The 19,208-nt window shown below is 37.0% G+C and overlaps 1 protein-coding gene across 1 annotated transcript in view; it reads right to left on the bottom strand.

Annotated features, from left to right (window-relative positions):
• Positions 1-19,208, bottom strand: part of LOC126413038 (A disintegrin and metalloproteinase with thrombospondin motifs 12-like) — a 354,477-nt gene that overhangs the window by 76,277 nt on the left and 258,992 nt on the right. The window contains exons 13-14 of the mRNA XM_050082933.1: positions 7,204-7,337; positions 1,810-1,930 (exon numbers count right to left, since the gene is read on the bottom strand). Of these exons, the coding sequence (XP_049938890.1) occupies positions 1,810-1,930; positions 7,204-7,337 (255 nt within the window). The remainder of the gene's footprint in view (positions 1-1,809; positions 1,931-7,203; positions 7,338-19,208) is intronic.

Genomic DNA, 19,208 nt, shown 5'->3' with positions numbered 1-19,208 from the left:
CTGGAAGTCAGTATGGATCAATACAAGTATACATATCCATTCTTGGGGATCATGTCCATCCCTAAATGCAGCTTTTGCCTGGCAGGATGGCATCTACCAGCAGGGCAATGCAACAGGTCAGACAGCTCACAGTGTATGTGCATAGTTCAAAGAGCATCGAGCTGACTTTACTATAGTGCCCTGGTCACTAAACTCTCTGGATTTAAACAAAATCGAGAATCTGTCGGACCACCTTGATCAGGCTGTTCACATCATGAATCCTCAACCAAGTAACCTAGTGCAGCTGGACACAGCACTGCAGTTGGCATGGCTCCACATCCCTGCTGGTACCTTCCAGAACATCATTGACCCTCTTCCTGCACATCTTGCAGCGGTCTGTGCTGGAAAGGTGGATCTTCAGACTTTTGACAAGTGATCACATTAATGTGACTCGAGAGTCTATATGGCCTTTAGTTTTTTACTGTACTTCTGACAACCCTGCTGTATCATAATTGATCTTTATTTCATTTACATTCCAACAACAATAATCTATCTCACAAAACTTAAATGTTGCATAAGATAAATAAGTAAACAGAAACTGTTTGCATGTGACACTGAGAGCTCTAATTGAAGTAACTAAGCTAGAAGGCATGACGTGTCAACTAAAAAGGAATTTTAATCAGACAGTCTGCTAGAAACTATCAAGTTTGTAGAAACACATGATCACTGCCAAACTTCAGCAGAGCTATGCTTGCAAAAATCCAGACCAATATCTGAATGCTGCTGAATCTCAGAGTCTGAGATCGGCACATGCAGGTCAAGAGCCACCAGAGCACTATTAGTCAGTCTCCTTGGTGTTTTACTGCATAATATCACTGCCAGGAATGTTCTTAGATACATCTAATTTCTATGCTACTCTTCTGATGACAAATAGCCTGAATTTGTGGATCTTTAAAATTGTGCCCATTCAGACTCACTCAGTTCACTCCACTGATATGAAACAAAAATATCTTTTGCTTGCTTGTGCATATGCACTTTCAGATGCATAGTGTGGTATTATCCAAACTGCATTTGGTGAAGTAACAGGATTTTGGCTACATAATGTATTTTAATCTGCTATAATTGCTGGAAATTACTTAGTGGCCTATCAGATCTTCTTTCTCAGCCAAATCTTACATCTCTTTGAAATAAAACTTATTAAAAGGTTTGGTGCTTATCAGATATAATTACAGTTCTCTACAAATCTGTTAACATCATATTACATTATTTGGCAAGAAATATATTTTTGCAGTTCTATTCAAAATAAATGGCTCTGAGCACTACGGGACTTAACTGCTGAGGTCATCAGTCTCAAAATAAATCTCATTATTATTTTAACAATGGAAAATTCAGAATGGAATAATGACAATACTATGAAAAGGATAGATTTATTTAACTGGATAGATAAAAAAATATACTCATCAAGCAGCGGCAGAACACACACATAAAAGACTGTTGTAATTGGCAAGGATAGATTGCTACTCACCATATAGTGCAGATGTTGAGTCTTGGATAGGCATAACAAAAAGACTGTCAATCAGACAAAACACACACACACACACACACACACACACACACACACACACACACAAACTACTGTATCTAGCTGCCGAAGCCAGAGTCTGGCCTTTGCAGCCAGAGATAGTTGTCATGCATGTGTGTAAGTTGTGCCTATCTGAGACTCAACATCTCTGCTTTATGGTGAGTAGCAATCTATCCTTTTCATAACACTGTCATTACTATTCTGTTACATAAACTTGTTGGCACTGTTCTTACCAAGTCATTACTCACCAGTGACATCCGCCCGTCTGTACATGCCATGAAAAGTCTTACATTGACTTCCATCACCAAGGCAAACACCACAGTGATCTTCTTTTGCATTTGAGTCAATGCCCCAGTCACAACCAACATGCTGCAATTAAAAGCAATATGATAAAGTTGCAATAAAGAGTTTGTATAGTTGGTTATGTTGAAAGACAGTTAGAGTAAATACAGTTAGGAAACATTAAGTCTGGGAAAACTAAGGCTTCTCTGAGGAACTAATTCTTTGTTTACAATCTGGCACTTTTTTAAGTTTTGAAGTTGCAACTAAGACACAAAAAATGGCTGCCATGTTCCAATTGAGCTGTATGGTAACCATTCTGTATAACAGTTTTATCACCAAATCAATTGTGCTTGCATTTTCTGTTGAGGTGACCACAGTAAAATGGATTTCCTATGTATTTTGTCTATTCAGTTTTGTAATGGCAGCAGTAGTCCCACATCTCTTACTGATCTAACCCTGTGCACTTTAGTTTCCTTGTCAGGAAAGGTGATCTAGCAAAACCAATATTTCCAGCTGTGTCTTTGGAACACAGCATGTGCACAAGTTGGTAGTGTAGTTGATGCATGTTACTTCATAAGAATAGCAAAAGCAGCAAGTCACAACTTTTGACATCGAAATTTCTACAGTTCCAGTACTACAACAGTGTTGATCTTTTATTGAGGAAATTTTTCCTCAGTTTAGTTTTCTCAAACCTAGATATAAATGTCAAAATAATTTGTACTGTACAACTACAGTAGTGATTTTTTTCCTTCTGCCATTTGTGAATGGAATAAGGGAATATCATCTCTCCTCAGAATACACTCTGATCTCTGTTGTCTTACTTTCATCATTTCTACATGCGATACATGAGGACATTGGTGTAAGTTTTGGGCAGTCTCCAATGAATGTGGGTCTTCTATATTGGCACAGCACACAGGTTTACTGAAACTTCACCTTTTCTCCAAAGATCATCATTTAAGTTCCCTGAGTATACTTACCTGAACTATACTTACCTAATATGATACTAGCAGTGCATTTCCGAATTTTTTCACTGTCATACCTACTTGATAAGAACTCAAAATGCTGGAACAGTATTCTAAAACTGGTCACACTTATGTCTTGCCTATGCTCTCTTTTGCAAATGCATCCTACTTCTTAGAAGCCTCCCAACAAACTGGTATTCCATGTGCCTTTCCCAGTAATTATATTATTTACTGTGTTTGATTGCAATTTTTATTTTTTATTTTATTTATTTTGTAATTTAGCCTAAATATTTACACATTCTGACAGGCTCTATATGTTTGACATCTTAGCTTTCAATTGGATACTATTGGCTTCACACACATTCTACAAGTAATAATTTATGATGAACCAAAATTTTTTTGCAATGGCCAGTACCTTGATACCTCAGTGTAAAGAAAATCCACCTGCCCTGGCTGCATAAAACTAATTTTTCTTTTCAACATTTCACTATAAATCAAATTCACACTTATGTTGGCTGTAGTCATTAAACAGCACATCTCAACTCAGACAGCTGCCAGAGTGCAATAACAAAGAAAGGACTGGACATAGAACAAACCCATTGGTTGTGAAAGTGAGTGAGTACTGTGCTGAACTACTGTTTGAATGTTGTGCAAAAGTAGTGGAAACACAAATGGCAGTAGTACTGATAGTGTAAGGCCACCTGTGAGAAATATTTTCAGTTTCACTTCAAAATGGAAGTGGCTAGTAATGAGGTTATGCAGAGTTAACTGGGGAGTTTCATCTAGAAAGAGTACAGTTCATTTTATGTCACATAGCATTGATTGCAGACTTCTGTCTCACCTGGGACTATTTAATGCCATAGATTTGCATTGCAGGAAAAGAGGATAATACAACAGCCACTAATAAATTACACTAGGTACCATTACTGTGCAGTAAGTTATATATAAAAGACATACCAAATGACTGTGAAATGTTAAGAAGCAAACTACACCCCTTAGTGTTTGACAATAAAATAAAAACACTGTATATGAGGCATAAGTAATGACTTTGGCAGAATATTAAGGAGGAAAATAATATGAAAGATTTATGTAGCAGACATAGTAGGGGACTGAACAGCTGCTGTTTATTACTGCAGCATTTTGTGCCCACATAAGACAAATGGGAAGAAAATGTTACAGAAATAGGGAGAGAATTCAATCTATGCTGCAATAACATATGAATTAGATAATGGTGAAAGCAGCTGAACCTAGCCAAAATCACACTAAAGAATATTTTGTGACAAAGGAAAACTGGTGTCGGACTTTGAATTGTACCTTGATCCTCTTTACCAGCTGCAGCTGCCTTGTCCATTTGGCTACCATAGCATTTGGGTCAAACTCAAACTTTAAGTGTCACTGATGCTTTCTCCTGTTACTTTCTAACACTGAGTCAGTTCCATTCAATTCAATGAATCTAATTCAACTGATAAAATCATATTGATTAATAGTCTGCTTGTATAATTTCATTTATCTCGTTTATGTATGTGAAAGTCTAAAAAACATTATTCACATCATTTTATATTTAAATAATCTCAATCAAATCAAATCAAAGGGGGATAAATCGGATGTGAACAACTATAGAGGAATCTCCTTACTTGCCGTCACATACAAGATATTATCAGCTTGTCTTATTGAAAGAACACAAAAACTGCTAGAACCCAAAATCTCAGATTTCCAAGCTGGTTTCAGACCAAACAGATCATGTCCAGAACAAATTTTAAACTTGAAATTGATTACAAGGATGAGACAAATGCGAAGGAAGCCTACAGTATATGTCTTTGTCGACTTTAAAAAGGCATATGATTCAATTCACAGACCCACACTATTTAAAATTCTTGAAGAACAAGGACTGGATAAGAAGACACGGACCATCATAGAGCAGACATTAACAAATACAAAATGCAAAGTGAAATTCATGGGAAAACTTTCAAAATCATTTGAGATAAAAACTGGGGTTAGACAAGGTGATGGATTATCACCTCTGTTATTTAACTTAGTTCTGGATAGAGTCATGGCAGAATGGGAAAAATAACTCAAAAAAGAAAAGTACTGGAAACCAATATCACTGGGAACCAAAAAAGATGACCTACAAATCCCCTACTTAGCCTACGCAGACGATCTTGCAATAATGGCAGATTCTAGTGAAATGGCAGTCAAACAGATAGAAACCTTAAAAGAGTGTGCAGGAAAAGTTGGCCTACAAATATCTTTTGAGAAAACGGTGTTTACAACAACAAATCTAGAAATTTCTAAGTTACAAACCAAATATGGAGAAATTAAGAGGGTACCATACTTTAAATATTTAGGAGAGATAATTTCTGAAAAATACTCACAACAAGAAAGAATATTAAAAGCTCGTAGGGGTCTAGGGCTGGTCCAAAACATTTACAATAAAAAATGTCTATCTATAAATACAAAAATTAAACATTATAAGTCGGTAATTAAACCAATAATGCTATATGCCAGGGAAACCTTGACACTTAAAAGGAAAACAGATATGGAAAACCTGAAGAAAGAGGAAAGGAAAATCATTAGGAAAATTCTGGGACCAAGATGGACCAAAGAGGGGTATAGATTACAGAAAAATTCTAAAATTGAAGAATATTCTAACATAGAGATAGACATGAGGAAGAGGCGTCTAAAATTCTATGGCCACATAATGAGACTTCCCGATCACAGACTTACAAAAAAAATAGTAAGATACGTAGCATCCCTTGTTAATGGAGGAGAATGGATCAAAAATGTAAAGAAAGATCTGGAATTAGCCAACATTACTACTGAAGACATGAACAAAAGAAACAATTTCAAACTTAAAGTTGACAAATGGGAGGTCAAACCAGAGACAAAAGCGCCGAGAACTGGAACAAAATGGAGCGAAGAAAGAAAAGCTGAATTCTCGCAAAGAATGAAGACCTGGTGGGCAAACAAGAAGAATAAGAAGCCCCAGAGGTGAACCATCTTTACTTAGCGTCTTCCATGTTGGGAGCTTTACGACTAATAATAATAATAATAATAATAATCTCAACTTATTTCAGGTTACTGGATTAGATTACGCATTATCAAAGTGTTTCTACATTGAAGCGCCAAAGAAACTGCTATAGGCATGCGTATTCAAATATAGAGATATGTAAACAGGCAGAATACGGTGCTGTGTTCGGCAATGCCTATATAAGACAACAAGTGTCTGGCACAGTTGTTAGAATGCTTACTACTGCTACAATGGTAGGTTATCAAGATGTAAGTGAGTTTGAATGTAGTGTTATAGTCAGCGCATGAACGATGGGACACAGCATCTCTGAAGTAGAGATGAAGTGGGGATTTTCCCGTGCGACCATTTCATGGGTGTACCATGAAAAGGAATCCAGTAAAACATCAAATCTCTGACATCGCCACAGCTGGAAAAAGATCCTGCAAGAACAGGACCAATGACAACTGAAGAGAATTGTTCAAAGTGACAGAAGTGCAACCCTTCCGCAAATTGCTGCAGATTTCAATGCTGGGCCATCAACAAGTGTCAGTGTGCGAAACATTCAACATAACATCATCTATAAGGGCTTTTGGAGCAAAGATCCACTCGTGTACCCTTGAAGGCTGCACAACATAAAGCTTTACACCTCGCCTGGGCCTGTCAACACTGACATTGGACTGTTGATGATTGCAAACATGTTGCCTGTTTGGACGAGTCTTGTTTCATATTGTATCAAGCGAATGGATGTGTATGGGCATGGAGACAACCTCATGAATCCGTGGACCCTGCATATCAGCAAGGGACTGTTTAAGCTGGTGGGGGCTCCATAACGGTGCAGGATGTGTGCAGCTGGAGTGATATGGGATGTCTAGATACGTCTTGAGAATACGTAAGAATCCTGTCTGACCACCTGCATCCATTCGTGTCCATTGTGCATTCCAATAGATTTGGGCAATTCCAGCAGGACAATGTGACACAGCACACATCCAGAATTAATACAGTGGCTCCAGGGAAAACTCTTCCGAGTTTAAACACTTTTGAAGACCACCAAACTCCCCAGACATGAACATTATTGAGCATATCTGGGATGCCTTGCAATGTGCTGTTCAGAAGAGATCGCCACCCCTCATACTCTTATGGATTTATGGACAGCCCTGAAGGATTCATGATGTCAGTTCCCTAGAGAACTACTTCAGACATTAGTCCATGCCACGTTGTGTTGTGGTACTTCTGCATACTTCTGCGTGCTTGCGGCAGCCCTATTCTATATCAGGCAGGTGTACCAGTTTCTTTGGCTCTTTAGTGTTGTAATTTACACAAAATTAGTGCACAGACTGATTAAAATTAAAGCCTTAAAATAAGAAGGTTCAACTAAGGTACGTAAAACTTACCCGACAGGTTCCACTAATGCACACATCCCTTGATTCAGTGTCACAGTGTGTTCCATCTAGTACCCGTTCCCTCCAGAAAACAACATTTCTAGTGTCCCCTTCATCTGGTTTGCAGTACAGCACACAAGGTTCAGCTGGAGCAGATAATGTATTTATTTATTGATCTATTCTTACTCAGTAAATACTGTATGGGGTATCTTGTAAAACAAAAAGAAAACTGTATCTGTCAATCCGAAACATTTCCAATGTTGATGCTATAGCACATTATAAGAAATACTGCAAAATATTAAAGACTGTAATACGTATGTCAAAGCAAATATGTTAGAAGGAAAAGATAGTCATATCAGATAACAAAATAAAGACAATATGGGATATAGTGAAGGAGGAGACTGGTAGAACCAGACATGAAGAGGAACAAATAGCATTAAGAGTAAATGATACATTGGTGACAGATGTGTATAGTGTTGCAGAACTTTTTAACAAACATTTTATAACTGTTACTGAAAAGATGGGGTTGTCAGGTTCGGTAGATGCTGCTATGGAATACCTCAGACCAGACATTTCAAGTAACTTCCATAATATGAATTTGACCCTCACTACCCCAACAGAAATAATGTCCATCATAAAATCTTTAAAATCAAAAACATCTAGTGGGTATGATGAAATATCAACAAAGTTAATTAAAGAATGTGATTCTAAGCTAAGTAACATATTAAGCTATCTGTGTAACCAGTCGTTTATCAGTGGAATATTTCCTGAATGGCTGAAATATGCTGAAGTTAAGCCACTGTTTAAGAAGGGAGATAAAGAAATAGCATCAAATTTCCGTCCAATTTCACTGTTGCCAGCATTCTCAAAAATTTTCGAAAAAGTAATGTACAGTTGGCTTTATAACCATCTTATCTCAAATAACATACTGTCAAAGTCACAGTTTGGATTTCTAAAAGGTTCTGATATTGAGAAGGCTATCTACACTTACAATGAAAATGTGCTTAATTCATTAGGCAAAAAATTGCAGGCAACTGGTACAATTTGTGATCTGTCAAAGGCATTTGACTGTGTAAATCACAATATCCTTTTAAGTAAATTAGAATATTATAGTGTAACAGGAAATGCTGTAAAATGGTTCAAATCTTATACCTCTGGCAGGAAACAAAGGGTGTTATTAGGAAAGAGACATGTATCAAGCTATCAGGCATCATCTAACTGGGAACTAATTACATGTGGGGTCCCACAAGGTTCCATTTTGGGGCCTTACTTTTTCTTGTTTATATCAATGACCTTTCATCAGTAACATTACCAGATGCCAAGTTCGTTTTGTTTGCCGATGATACAAACATCGCAATAAATAGCAAATCAAGTGTAGTCTTAGAAAGATCAGCCAATAAAATATTTGTGGACATTAACCACTGGTTCCTAGCCAATTCTTTGTCATTAAACTTTGAAAAAAAAAAAACACTACATGCAGTTCAGAACTTGTAAGGGGTGTCCCACGAGTATATGTCTAACATACGATGACAAGAAGATAGAAGAAGTGGACAGTGTTAAATTCTTGGGATTACAGCTTGATAATAAATTCAACTGGGAGGAGCACACCACAGAACTGCTGAAGCGTCTTAATAAATCTCTGTTTGCAATGCGAATTTTATCAGACATAGGGGATATAAAAATGAAAAATCTGGCACACTATGCTTACTTTCATTCCATAATGTCATATGGGATTATTTTTTGGGGTATTCATCAAGCCAAGCTAAAGTTTTCCGGGCACAAAAACGTGCAGTAAGAGATATATGTGGTGTGAACTCAAGAACATCTTGCAGAAGCCTGTTTAGGGAACTAGGGATATTAACTACTGCTTCCCAATATATTTATTCCTTAATGAAATTTGTCATTAAAAATATATCACTTTTTCAAACCAACAGCTCAATTCATGGAATCAATACTAGAAATAAGAATAATCTTCACAAGGATTTAAAGTCACTTAGTCTTGTACAAAAAGGTGTGCATTAATCAGGAACACACATTTTCAATAACTTGCCAGCAGCCATAAAAAGCTTAACAACCAATGAAATTCAGTTTAAGAGAAGCCTAAAGGATTTATTGGTGGCCAACTCCTTCTACTCCATTGATGAATTTCTCAGTAAAAACCAACTGATTTGTATATAAGTACAATATAACTTCTGCACAATTTCAGTGCAGTAATGTGTTCATTGAATTTGTGTGTGTGTGTGTGTGTGTGTGTGTGTGTGTGTAAGTACAATCTAACTTCTGCACCATTTCAGTGCAGTAATGTGTTCATTGTAAATAAGTATTATAGTAGTTCTATTACATGTTTATTACCTTATAAATAAATAAAAAACTTTTTTATTTTAAATTCAGTGCATTAGTATTTGTAAAATGACTCTTTCATATAGTGTTCATTAAAAAATGACGATCATTCCACTTGGGACCTGTGGAATGGTACATTAGCTTATTTGTTTTAGTTCTAAATATTTGTCATGTATTGTTGTTTTTCTGACATGTTCCACATCCTGGAGGGCCTCCTCACTACAGAACAATTGGAATGAAAGTAAATCTAATCTAATATAATCTGGATGTTGTCCAAATGTATGCTGTATCCATAAAAGAATGTCCTGGTTATAAATTTTAGTAGTATCAATTGTACGCATTTTATTGTGTTTTTTATGGTCACAATTTAAAGAGTAACTCAAATAGAATCAGATAAGTGCACATGCAAATACTGTTTTGCTGTTTTTACACTTGCAGCACCACATTCCCAAATGGCGATTCCTGAGTGTAAAGTATTTTGTGTTCTGCAGTTTGCTAAGAGTGAATCTGTAACTTCAGAGCAACTTTTGTTTCATTTAAGGTTTAATTGTGATCCCCCATAAGTAGAAACATCCATGATGGTATAGTCAATTTGGTATCATTGGATGTATGCTTGAAATGGCTGAGGCATGAAGTGTCTGAAGAGGATGTTGTCAGAGCATCTTACCTTCAAAGTTCTAAGAAGTTAGTTCAAAAAACAAGTCTTGAGCTTCAGTTGCCAAAGATGACAATATGGAAGGTTTTAACAAAATGTTTACACATGCATCCATACCAGTTACAGTTGGTATATATTTAAAATATAGATGAGTATGGTGTATCTTACAGTGCAAGTGAAGCATGAAGATGACCTTCTTGATCATGTGGTGTTCATTGATGAGGCAACTCACAAAGTTAAATGATTTCTGCACTTTGTCCTGATGTCAAGTGTATAGCAAGACTAGCTCTTTCCCCAGTTAGAGGTGTGAACCTGAAAACTTTGTTTGGCAACAAGATGCAACTCATCTGCTTCATATGAGAGTGGTTGAATGTCAAAGTCCCTGACTGATTGATTGGTTGTAATGGTCAATACAACAGCTCTTTTCTGCTGGTCTCCACATTCATCTAACCTCACACAATGCATTTTTATCCCATTGAGGCTTTATAAAAGATCATGGCTACATTCTGGTGCTAGCTAAACATGTCTACGTTCTGGTGCTAGCTAACAATCTGCCAGTATTGAGATACAGAACTGGAGAGGCTATTGCTTCCATTACTCCAAACTTGTTAGCAAAAGTGTGGAAAGAACTGGACTTAAGGTTGGATGTTTGCCATATAACTAAAGGTGCAAATTTTGAACATTTTTTAGAAAAACTAGGTTACAGGGTGTAGAAAAATATCCACTATCCACTATTGTGACTGGTAGCGGATATTTTTCTACACCCTATAAAGGAACAGTCACGGAGTTCGACAGCATCCACTATGGATAAAATTCATTTAAAACAATGTTAGTTTACCTTCAATTTGATGTATGATTTATTGAAACTAGTCTAATTTAGATTGTTATTTTATACAATCAAAACTGGGACATTCTGTTATGGATAAGTTGTACGTGTGAATGTTATGTGAAAACACTGCAAAAAGTGTAACATACAAATAAATACATAAAATAAAGCTGAGCTATGTTGATTCTGTGGTGAACTTAGGTTGGTAAACAACGATGTGCACAAAGGTTAGGTAGATGTGTTGCCTCCAAAACACATTAAAGGGTGGAGAAATTCCATTCTCGTTTTTCCCACATAACCGATCATTTTTTAGCAGTTTCCCACTAGTTTTAACGTTATTATTTCTTCGTCAGACAATTGTTAGCCTCATTTTCATAATCTGCAATCACATTACCAGTCCTTTTAATACATTTACACACAGTTTTTTTCGAAATTTTCCCGAATTTCTCCACCCTTTAACATGTTTTGGAGGCAACACAACTACCTAACCTTTGTGCACATCGTTGTTGTCCAATCTTAGTTCACCACAGAATACATAAAATAATACACACATAAGAATATAATGTGATACAACACACAGTAATACAGGGTGATTCAAAAAGAATACCACAACTTTAAAAATGTGTATTTAATGAAAGAAACATAATATAACCTTCTGTTATACATCATTACAAAGAGTATTTAAAAAGTTTTTTTTCACTCAAAAACAAGTTCAGAGATGTTCAATATGGCCCCCTCCAGACACTCGAGCAATATCAACCCGATACTCCAACTCGTTCCACACTCTCTGTAGCATATCAGGCGTAACAGTTTGGATAGCTGCTGTTATTTCTCATTTCAAATCATCAATGGTGGCTGGGAGAGGTGGCCGAAACACCATATCCTTAACATACTCCCATAAGAAAAAATCGCAGGGGGTAAGATAAGGGCTTCTTGGAGGCCAGTGATGAAGTGCTCTGTCACGGGCTGCCTGGCGGCTGATCCATCGCCTTCGGTAGTTGACGTTCAGGTTTCATAACTAACCTTTTTCGTAGGACTCTCCATACAGTTGATTGTGGAATTTGCAGCTCTCTGCTAGCTCTGTGAGTCGATTTTCCTGGGCTGCGAACAAATGCTTGCTGGATGCGTGCTACATTTTCATCACTCGTTCTCGGCCGTCCAGAACTTTTCCCTTTGCACAAACACCCATTCTCTGTAAACTGTTTATACCAACGTTTAATACACCACCTATCAGGAGGTTTAACACCATACTTCGTTCGAAATGCATGCCGAACAACTGTCGTTGATTCACTTCTGCCGTACTCAATAACACGAAAAGCTTTCTGTTGAGCGGTCGCCATCTTAGCATCAACTGATGCTGACACCTAGTCAACAGCGCCTCAAGTGAACAAATGTACAACTAAATGAAACTTTATAGCTCCCTTAATTCGCTGACAGATAGTGCTTAGCTCTGCCTTTTGTCGTTGCAGAGTTTTAAATTCCTAAAGTTATGGTATTCTTTTTGAATCACCCTGTACAAATTTACACACATATATGCTTCTTTTATGAAAAAAAAAAACAAATCCTTTTATACACAACAATGATTCAGCAGAGATTTTGCATCAGACAACAGCTGTCTTTTAAATACGTCAGTGTAAAAAATGTTATGGGGCAAAATGCAATCTTTAACAATAGAATGGCGGAACAGGTCAAAATGACCCCTGTTATTTTTTTACTTCATTCATGAAATCATATCACTTTTCCTAATGTTTTCTCATCTTCATGAAAACGTATTATCATTTAGAAAATATTTATATTTTCTAGGGTCATTTCATTTGATGTACCTAAAATGGTGGAAAGGGGCAATTTTACATTGTTGTAATATCTTTTCTGAATACATGTAAATAATACAATAATGAAGCAGTAACAACCAGGAATTGTGCAGAGTTGTTTCTGCTTATTGTTGAATCTTGGCATGTGCTCTTTCAATCTGCCAAAGTTGTATCGTGTCATTCAGGTAATATTCTTGGCCTATGAAAGAACGAAAAATTGGAAATTCACTTCACTGATGAAGATGACAATTCTGTGCTGGAGACAAGTGAAGATGAAGATGAAGACAAAGCCATTTTGAAAGAGGAGGTATTAGTGAAGGAGGTTTCAAATGCTGATCTGCATCCATTCTCACATCAACCATTGTAGCAGGCCCAATTGAATGCCTCTACAAAGATGGTTGCCACGGATGAGAATGAGTGGGATATTGCGAATTTTTCATCTTCTGGAGAAAGGTCAGCTACAAATGTTCTAAGGGAGTGAGGAGCTCCAACTTCTTACACTTACCAATGCAAAGATGGTTGCCACGGATGGGAATGAGTGGGATATTGCGAATTTTTCATCTTCTGGAGAAAGGTCAGCTACAAATGTTCTAAGGGAGTGAGGAGCTCCAACTTCTTACACTTACCAATGAGTAGACGGTACTATCATCAGTGCTTTCTGTCTTATTTCTGATGAAATGATGCTAAAGAAACACACAGAATCAAATGCCTGAAAATACTAAAAAACAATTATTGGGTCATGTTACCTGAGGATCTGGAAAAATTGAAAGCTCAGGGTGTAATTTGTACAAAGTGCAGATGACCTTCGGTTGCATCCTTGAGGGCCTATTTTCATTAAATACCTTATGCCCAGGAACAGATTCAAAGAGGTTCTCAGATTTCTTCATCTTGATGAAAGATCAACCTGAGATGAATGTATGCCAGCCAACAAATTCGCTCTTGTATCCGAAATTTGGGGAAATTCAATGGAAAACAGTATCCATTCTTGTCACCCTGGAGAAGATATAACCACAGACGAACAACTATTATCATGCAAAACAATATACTGCTTCATTCAATTCAGGCTCAACAAACCCAACAAATATGTTCTCAATTTCTGGACTGCTGCTGATGTAGCGACAAAGTATATCTGTAATGCTTTCCCATACCTCGGAAAAGAGGATACGCATACAGAGAAATGACCACTCTGAGAGTATGTTGTTCTGTGTCTCACAGAGCAATTTCTAAATGAAGAAAGAAACATGATGACAGACAACTTCTTCCCATCCCCTCAACTTGCTAAGAAGCTCAAAGAAAAGAAAATTTCATTACAAACCAAATCTGAAATATACTCCACTACCATCCTGCAACAGACTGGCAAAAATACTGCACGATGACTGTATACCAAGGAAAAAAGAATAAAAATTACATTTTTCTCGGTACACTGCATACTGACATAGCAATAAGCAAAGAAGGAATAAAGAAACCAGGAATAACATACTACAATGCAACAAGACATGGGGTAGACATGTTTGATCAAATGACTATCCATATTACAAAGGTTGCATGTAGGAGATGGCAGATGCATGTCTTCTATGTCATCTTGGACAAGGCAGCAATAAATGCTTAGGCCATTTACAAAATAGTAATGAACAACAAAATGGAAAGGAAGAAGTTGACACTTCTGCTGGTGAATGAATTCACGGTATTGAAAGAGCAAGAAGAAGAATGGACAAAAGAACATGATACAGGACCAAAATCATCTAGAAAAAGGAAGAAGTGCCTAATCAACATTTGCATAGGCAACAAGACAAGCAACAACTATGCAGAGTGCTGCAAACCTGTCTGCAGAAAAATTGCCTACAGATCAGAAATCACCTGTGCAGAGCATGTCTAGCAGATTCCAATGACTTATGTAGAAATCACAACAAATCCATGTACAGGACACACATGAGTATGATATGGAGCACAAATACTAAATGTATCTGGAAGGTTCTAAAAATAGTTAGTTTATGAAATTACACTGTTTGGGAAATTTGTTAGGAGGAACAATAATGAACTGGTAAGACATTTCTTTGTTGAAATAAGTAAATAATGTACTAATTACATGTTAAAGAATTGTTGTTAGTACTCACAAAAATAGGGATTATAGTAGAATAATATAAAATACTTGTTTGGGTCAAGTGACTCTTTGTGCTGTTAAAGGAACGTCAGTAACTCTGCTGTTCTAGTGTTAAATTTATTTTTGTCATGCAATTTTCTGACGCCAATTGACAGCCTGTTGTAAAGTTGAACAACACTGACATGGCTCACATTCCTTTGTGTGTTAGTTCTTTTTGTTTGCTGTGTATGTATGAGGGTTATTCGGAAAGAAAGGAACGATCGGTCGCGAAATGGAAACCACAGTGAAAATCTGATGAAGTTTTGTACAGGTGTGTTGGGCAGCGTCTATAGTATGCCTGTTGATCACGTTTTGTCATTCTTTTTTAGTTCTGAGCACACAGGGAGCACATAAAGTTACCTAGTACAATAGTGTCTCTCACCAAGTTCGAGGGCCTGGTGAGAAATTTCGCCTGAAGTTATGCAGCCATCATTACATAACTGTCGTGCATTTTCTTCTTCAAGACAATTCTCAGCTGCATTCTGCAGGGGCAATGAAGATGCTCCTGCATTGTTTTCAACTGGAAATGTTTGATTACCCATTATACAGCCCATAATTGCCTCCCTCTGAGTTTCATCTCTGCTCACATGAACTGCTGGCTATGAAGACAACATTTTGGCACAGACAATGAGCTGTAGGCCAGAATAGAGAATTGATGGAAAGCACTGGCAGCTGCCTTCTATAACAAGGGTATTGGAAAGTTGGTACAATGCTATGACAAACATCTAAATTGGATTGGCGACTACAGAGATAAGTAGCTGGAAGTTGAAGCTAACTGTTGCAAATGAAATGTTTTGATTTTCACTGTGGTTTCCATTTCACAACCTATCATTCCTTACTTTCTGAATAGCCCTTGTAGGTCTATTTTATTCTTGATATTGTAACAATGAAGGTCAGAATTTGTTTAAAACTCTTCAAGGTGGGCCCTGATATATATAAGGCACATCTGTATGTATAAGGTGCAAATACTGTTAGTATTTTAAGCTTTCCAAATATGGATTTCAGCGTGTGTATGGTGGACTGTGGATATTTATTCAGATAGCCCTCTTCTGTAACAAAAAAATTGTTCTGGGCAGCAAGTGGTGGAACTGCACAATATTATTTTATATCTTGCAAGAGGCTGAAAATAGCCAAAGTATGCTATGTTGACATCTTCTAAGGTAAAAATATTTGAAGTAATTCTAAGAGCTAAACAGATGGAATTGAGTCTCTGTGCATAGATGTTACTCTGTCTATAACTTTGGCACCCTGCATCATATCTGGGTTTACGTTTTGACTATTTTCCCAGTTGCTTGTAATTTCTCTTATCTTATCTTCATGGTCTTAAGGCAAACTGTACATTGGTGGCAGTAGAGTAATTCTGCAGTCAGCCTCAAGTGTCAGTTCTCTAAATTTTCTCCATATGTCTCACAAAAAGAACATAGTCTTCCCTCCAGGGATTCCCATTTGAATTCACAAAGCATCTCCACAGTTCTCATGTGCCAACTGACTTCTCATTCTAAAGACAAGTTGAAGCCTTTTGACTTAAAAGTTAAATTCAGAAATTTACTAAGAGACAGTTGATTTCTTGTCAAGCCATTTATATAGGTAACAAATCTAGCTGTCTACCTTTTAAGTGCTTCAATGTCTTCCTCTTATCTGTCCCAGTGGGAATCTTGCACACATGAGCAGTATTCAAGAATGGGTGCACTAGTGTCCTGCACACTAGTTCCTTTATAGAAGAGCTGTATTTTCCTAAAATTTCTCCCAATGAACCAAAGTCAACTGCCCATCTTCTCTACTATCATCCTTATGTATTTGTGTGTATTTGTGTCATTACACATCGATCTGCAATGTTAAGTGTAGACATTTAATCAAAGTGACTGTGTCAAGCAGCCCACTAGTAATGCTATAGGATTGTTTTTCCCACTCATCTGCATTAACTTACATTTTTCTACATTCAGTGCAAGCTGTCAGTCATCACACCAGCTAAAAATTTTGTCTAAGTCAACCTTAGTACTCTTACAGTCACTCAATGACAATACTTTCCTGTATATTACAGTGTCATCGGCAGACAGCTGCAGACTGCTGCCCAACTTGTCAGTCAGATATTTATGTATTCAGAGAATAAAGGTGGTCCTATCACACTTCTGAGTGGCACTCCTGATGATACCCTCGTCTCTGACAAATGATCACCATCGAGGATAACATACTTAAGAAGTCTTCAAACTGCCCACACATCTGGCAACTCTTTCTGTATGCTCGTACCTTTGTTAACAGTCTGTACCACTTTATGAAAATCTAGGAATGTCAAACCTACCTGTTGCCATTTACCCATGGTTTGCCAGATGTTATACCAGAAAAGAGGAAGCTGAGTTTTGTATGAGTGATGTTTTCTAAATCTGTGCTGATTCTTAGACAGAAGCTTTTCTGTCTCAAGGAAATTATTACATTCAAATGTAGAATATGTTCATGAATTTTGTAGCAAACCAGTGTTAATAATATTGGTCTGTAATTTTGCATGTCTGTTCTTTTACTCTTCTTACATACAGAACCTGGAAACTTCTTTCCTTTCAACTGTTTCAGTTGCTTGTCTATGCCAGGGATGTCTATTACTATGTCCTTCATACAGGAGTCTGTGTGATGGTCAAATGACAGTATGTTTGTACTATCCTTCTGCACAAATGATTGCTTAAATGCAAAATTTAAAACTTCAGCCTTCTTTTTGCTATCTTCTATTGCCACATCAGACTGGTCGACTTTACTGGATATATTTATTCAGTCCACTAAGCAATTTTACCTAGAATCAGAATTTTGTTGGGTTATTGCACTACAAATTACTTGATGGTTGTCACTTTGAGCTCCAGTGTTGCTACGTCGACTACCACTCAGTTAAAGGTGACACGCAAACATGGCAGATCATTTCACACGCTGAAATTGTGTCCATGTAATGCGGAGTGATGTAGGAATCTGCTGCCATCAGGTATGGTGTTAACATTAGATGATCTGTCCACAGCTGATTGTAAATGACCAATGACTGAACAATGGCAGGCAACACATTTTGAAGCCCTGAATTTACACTCATGTCCTAATCTAACCACAACCTCTTGATGTGGAATATATCCAAGAAAAAGGCGGTCAGCAGCCTACGACAGAACTATTAATTGCGCTGTCTCTGCTCACAGTGATTAAAGCTGACCTGTACTAGTAAACTGAAGACAGAAAAAAATTCAAGTGTCAGTGCCAAAAGTGAGCTGTAACATCTTGCTTTTGCTATGTGAGCTGATGCGATACCAACCGATGAGCAGTCCTGGGTGGAATTCATTTACATGTTATAGGCAACTCAGGCAGTTTCCAAATGAGAAAAGAATGATAGGGAGAAAGATAACAGAAAATAAAATGGTCAATATGATGATGAAAATGGCACAACAAAAGATTACCACAATCTTTTGTGTCTCAATCTGTAACTTTACCACTGCACTACAGAAGACCTCTAGATTGTATTTTTATAATTATTTATCTACAGAACCAGTTGCAATGATTATTTGATGCCTTCAAAAAGTCTGGTTGCACACCATGTCATATGAAGTTTACCTACTGCAAGCCAATCTCTGTGATAATAATAATTGAATATGTGAAGCCAAATTGCATCTTGTGCAAAAGAATCTGGTAGTCTTTGGCTAGTGGTGTGCATGAAATCTGTCGTATTTTGTTGCCATTATTTTGTGTATGTTGTTTTGGATGTGTTTATCATATATGACTCATTATGTGATTGGAATAAGGTGCCACAGTCCTACATTGTGAGTTCAGTTTCACAGTTACCTGTCGTAAAGTCATGCTGATTACTGTTTAACAACTTACGGACACAGATATTTCTTAATTTGGTGTGTCATCAATTTTTCCAACATTTTGGAGTATGGCTGAAAGAATTATATTGGTCAATGGCTTTCTACCTAATATTTGTCACCATTTTTAAAAGTAATGGCTTCAGTATTGATATTTTCAACCTTTCAGGAAATGATAAGTTGGCAATGTATGCCAAGGGTCTTACAATTTGTGCAGCAGTCTCAATTTTTATTACAATTTTGATTTTGTGTGGGGCCACAGCCTCTGAAATTTTTTTAAGGAAAACTTGGTCCATAGTAGGCTGTAATATTCTTCATTAATTGTGCAATCAACCAATTTTGATGTTTTTGTCATTTTCAAGCACATGTGGGGTAAACATCACATGATGTATCTCACTAGACATAGTGCATAGTTCAAGTT

Source organism: Schistocerca serialis, chromosome 7 (assembly GCF_023864345.2).
Source record: "Schistocerca serialis cubense isolate TAMUIC-IGC-003099 chromosome 7, iqSchSeri2.2, whole genome shotgun sequence".
In the NCBI taxonomy this organism is placed as follows: Eukaryota; Metazoa; Arthropoda; class Insecta; order Orthoptera; family Acrididae; genus Schistocerca; species Schistocerca serialis.
This window is presented reverse-complemented; position numbering and strand designations above follow the sequence as displayed.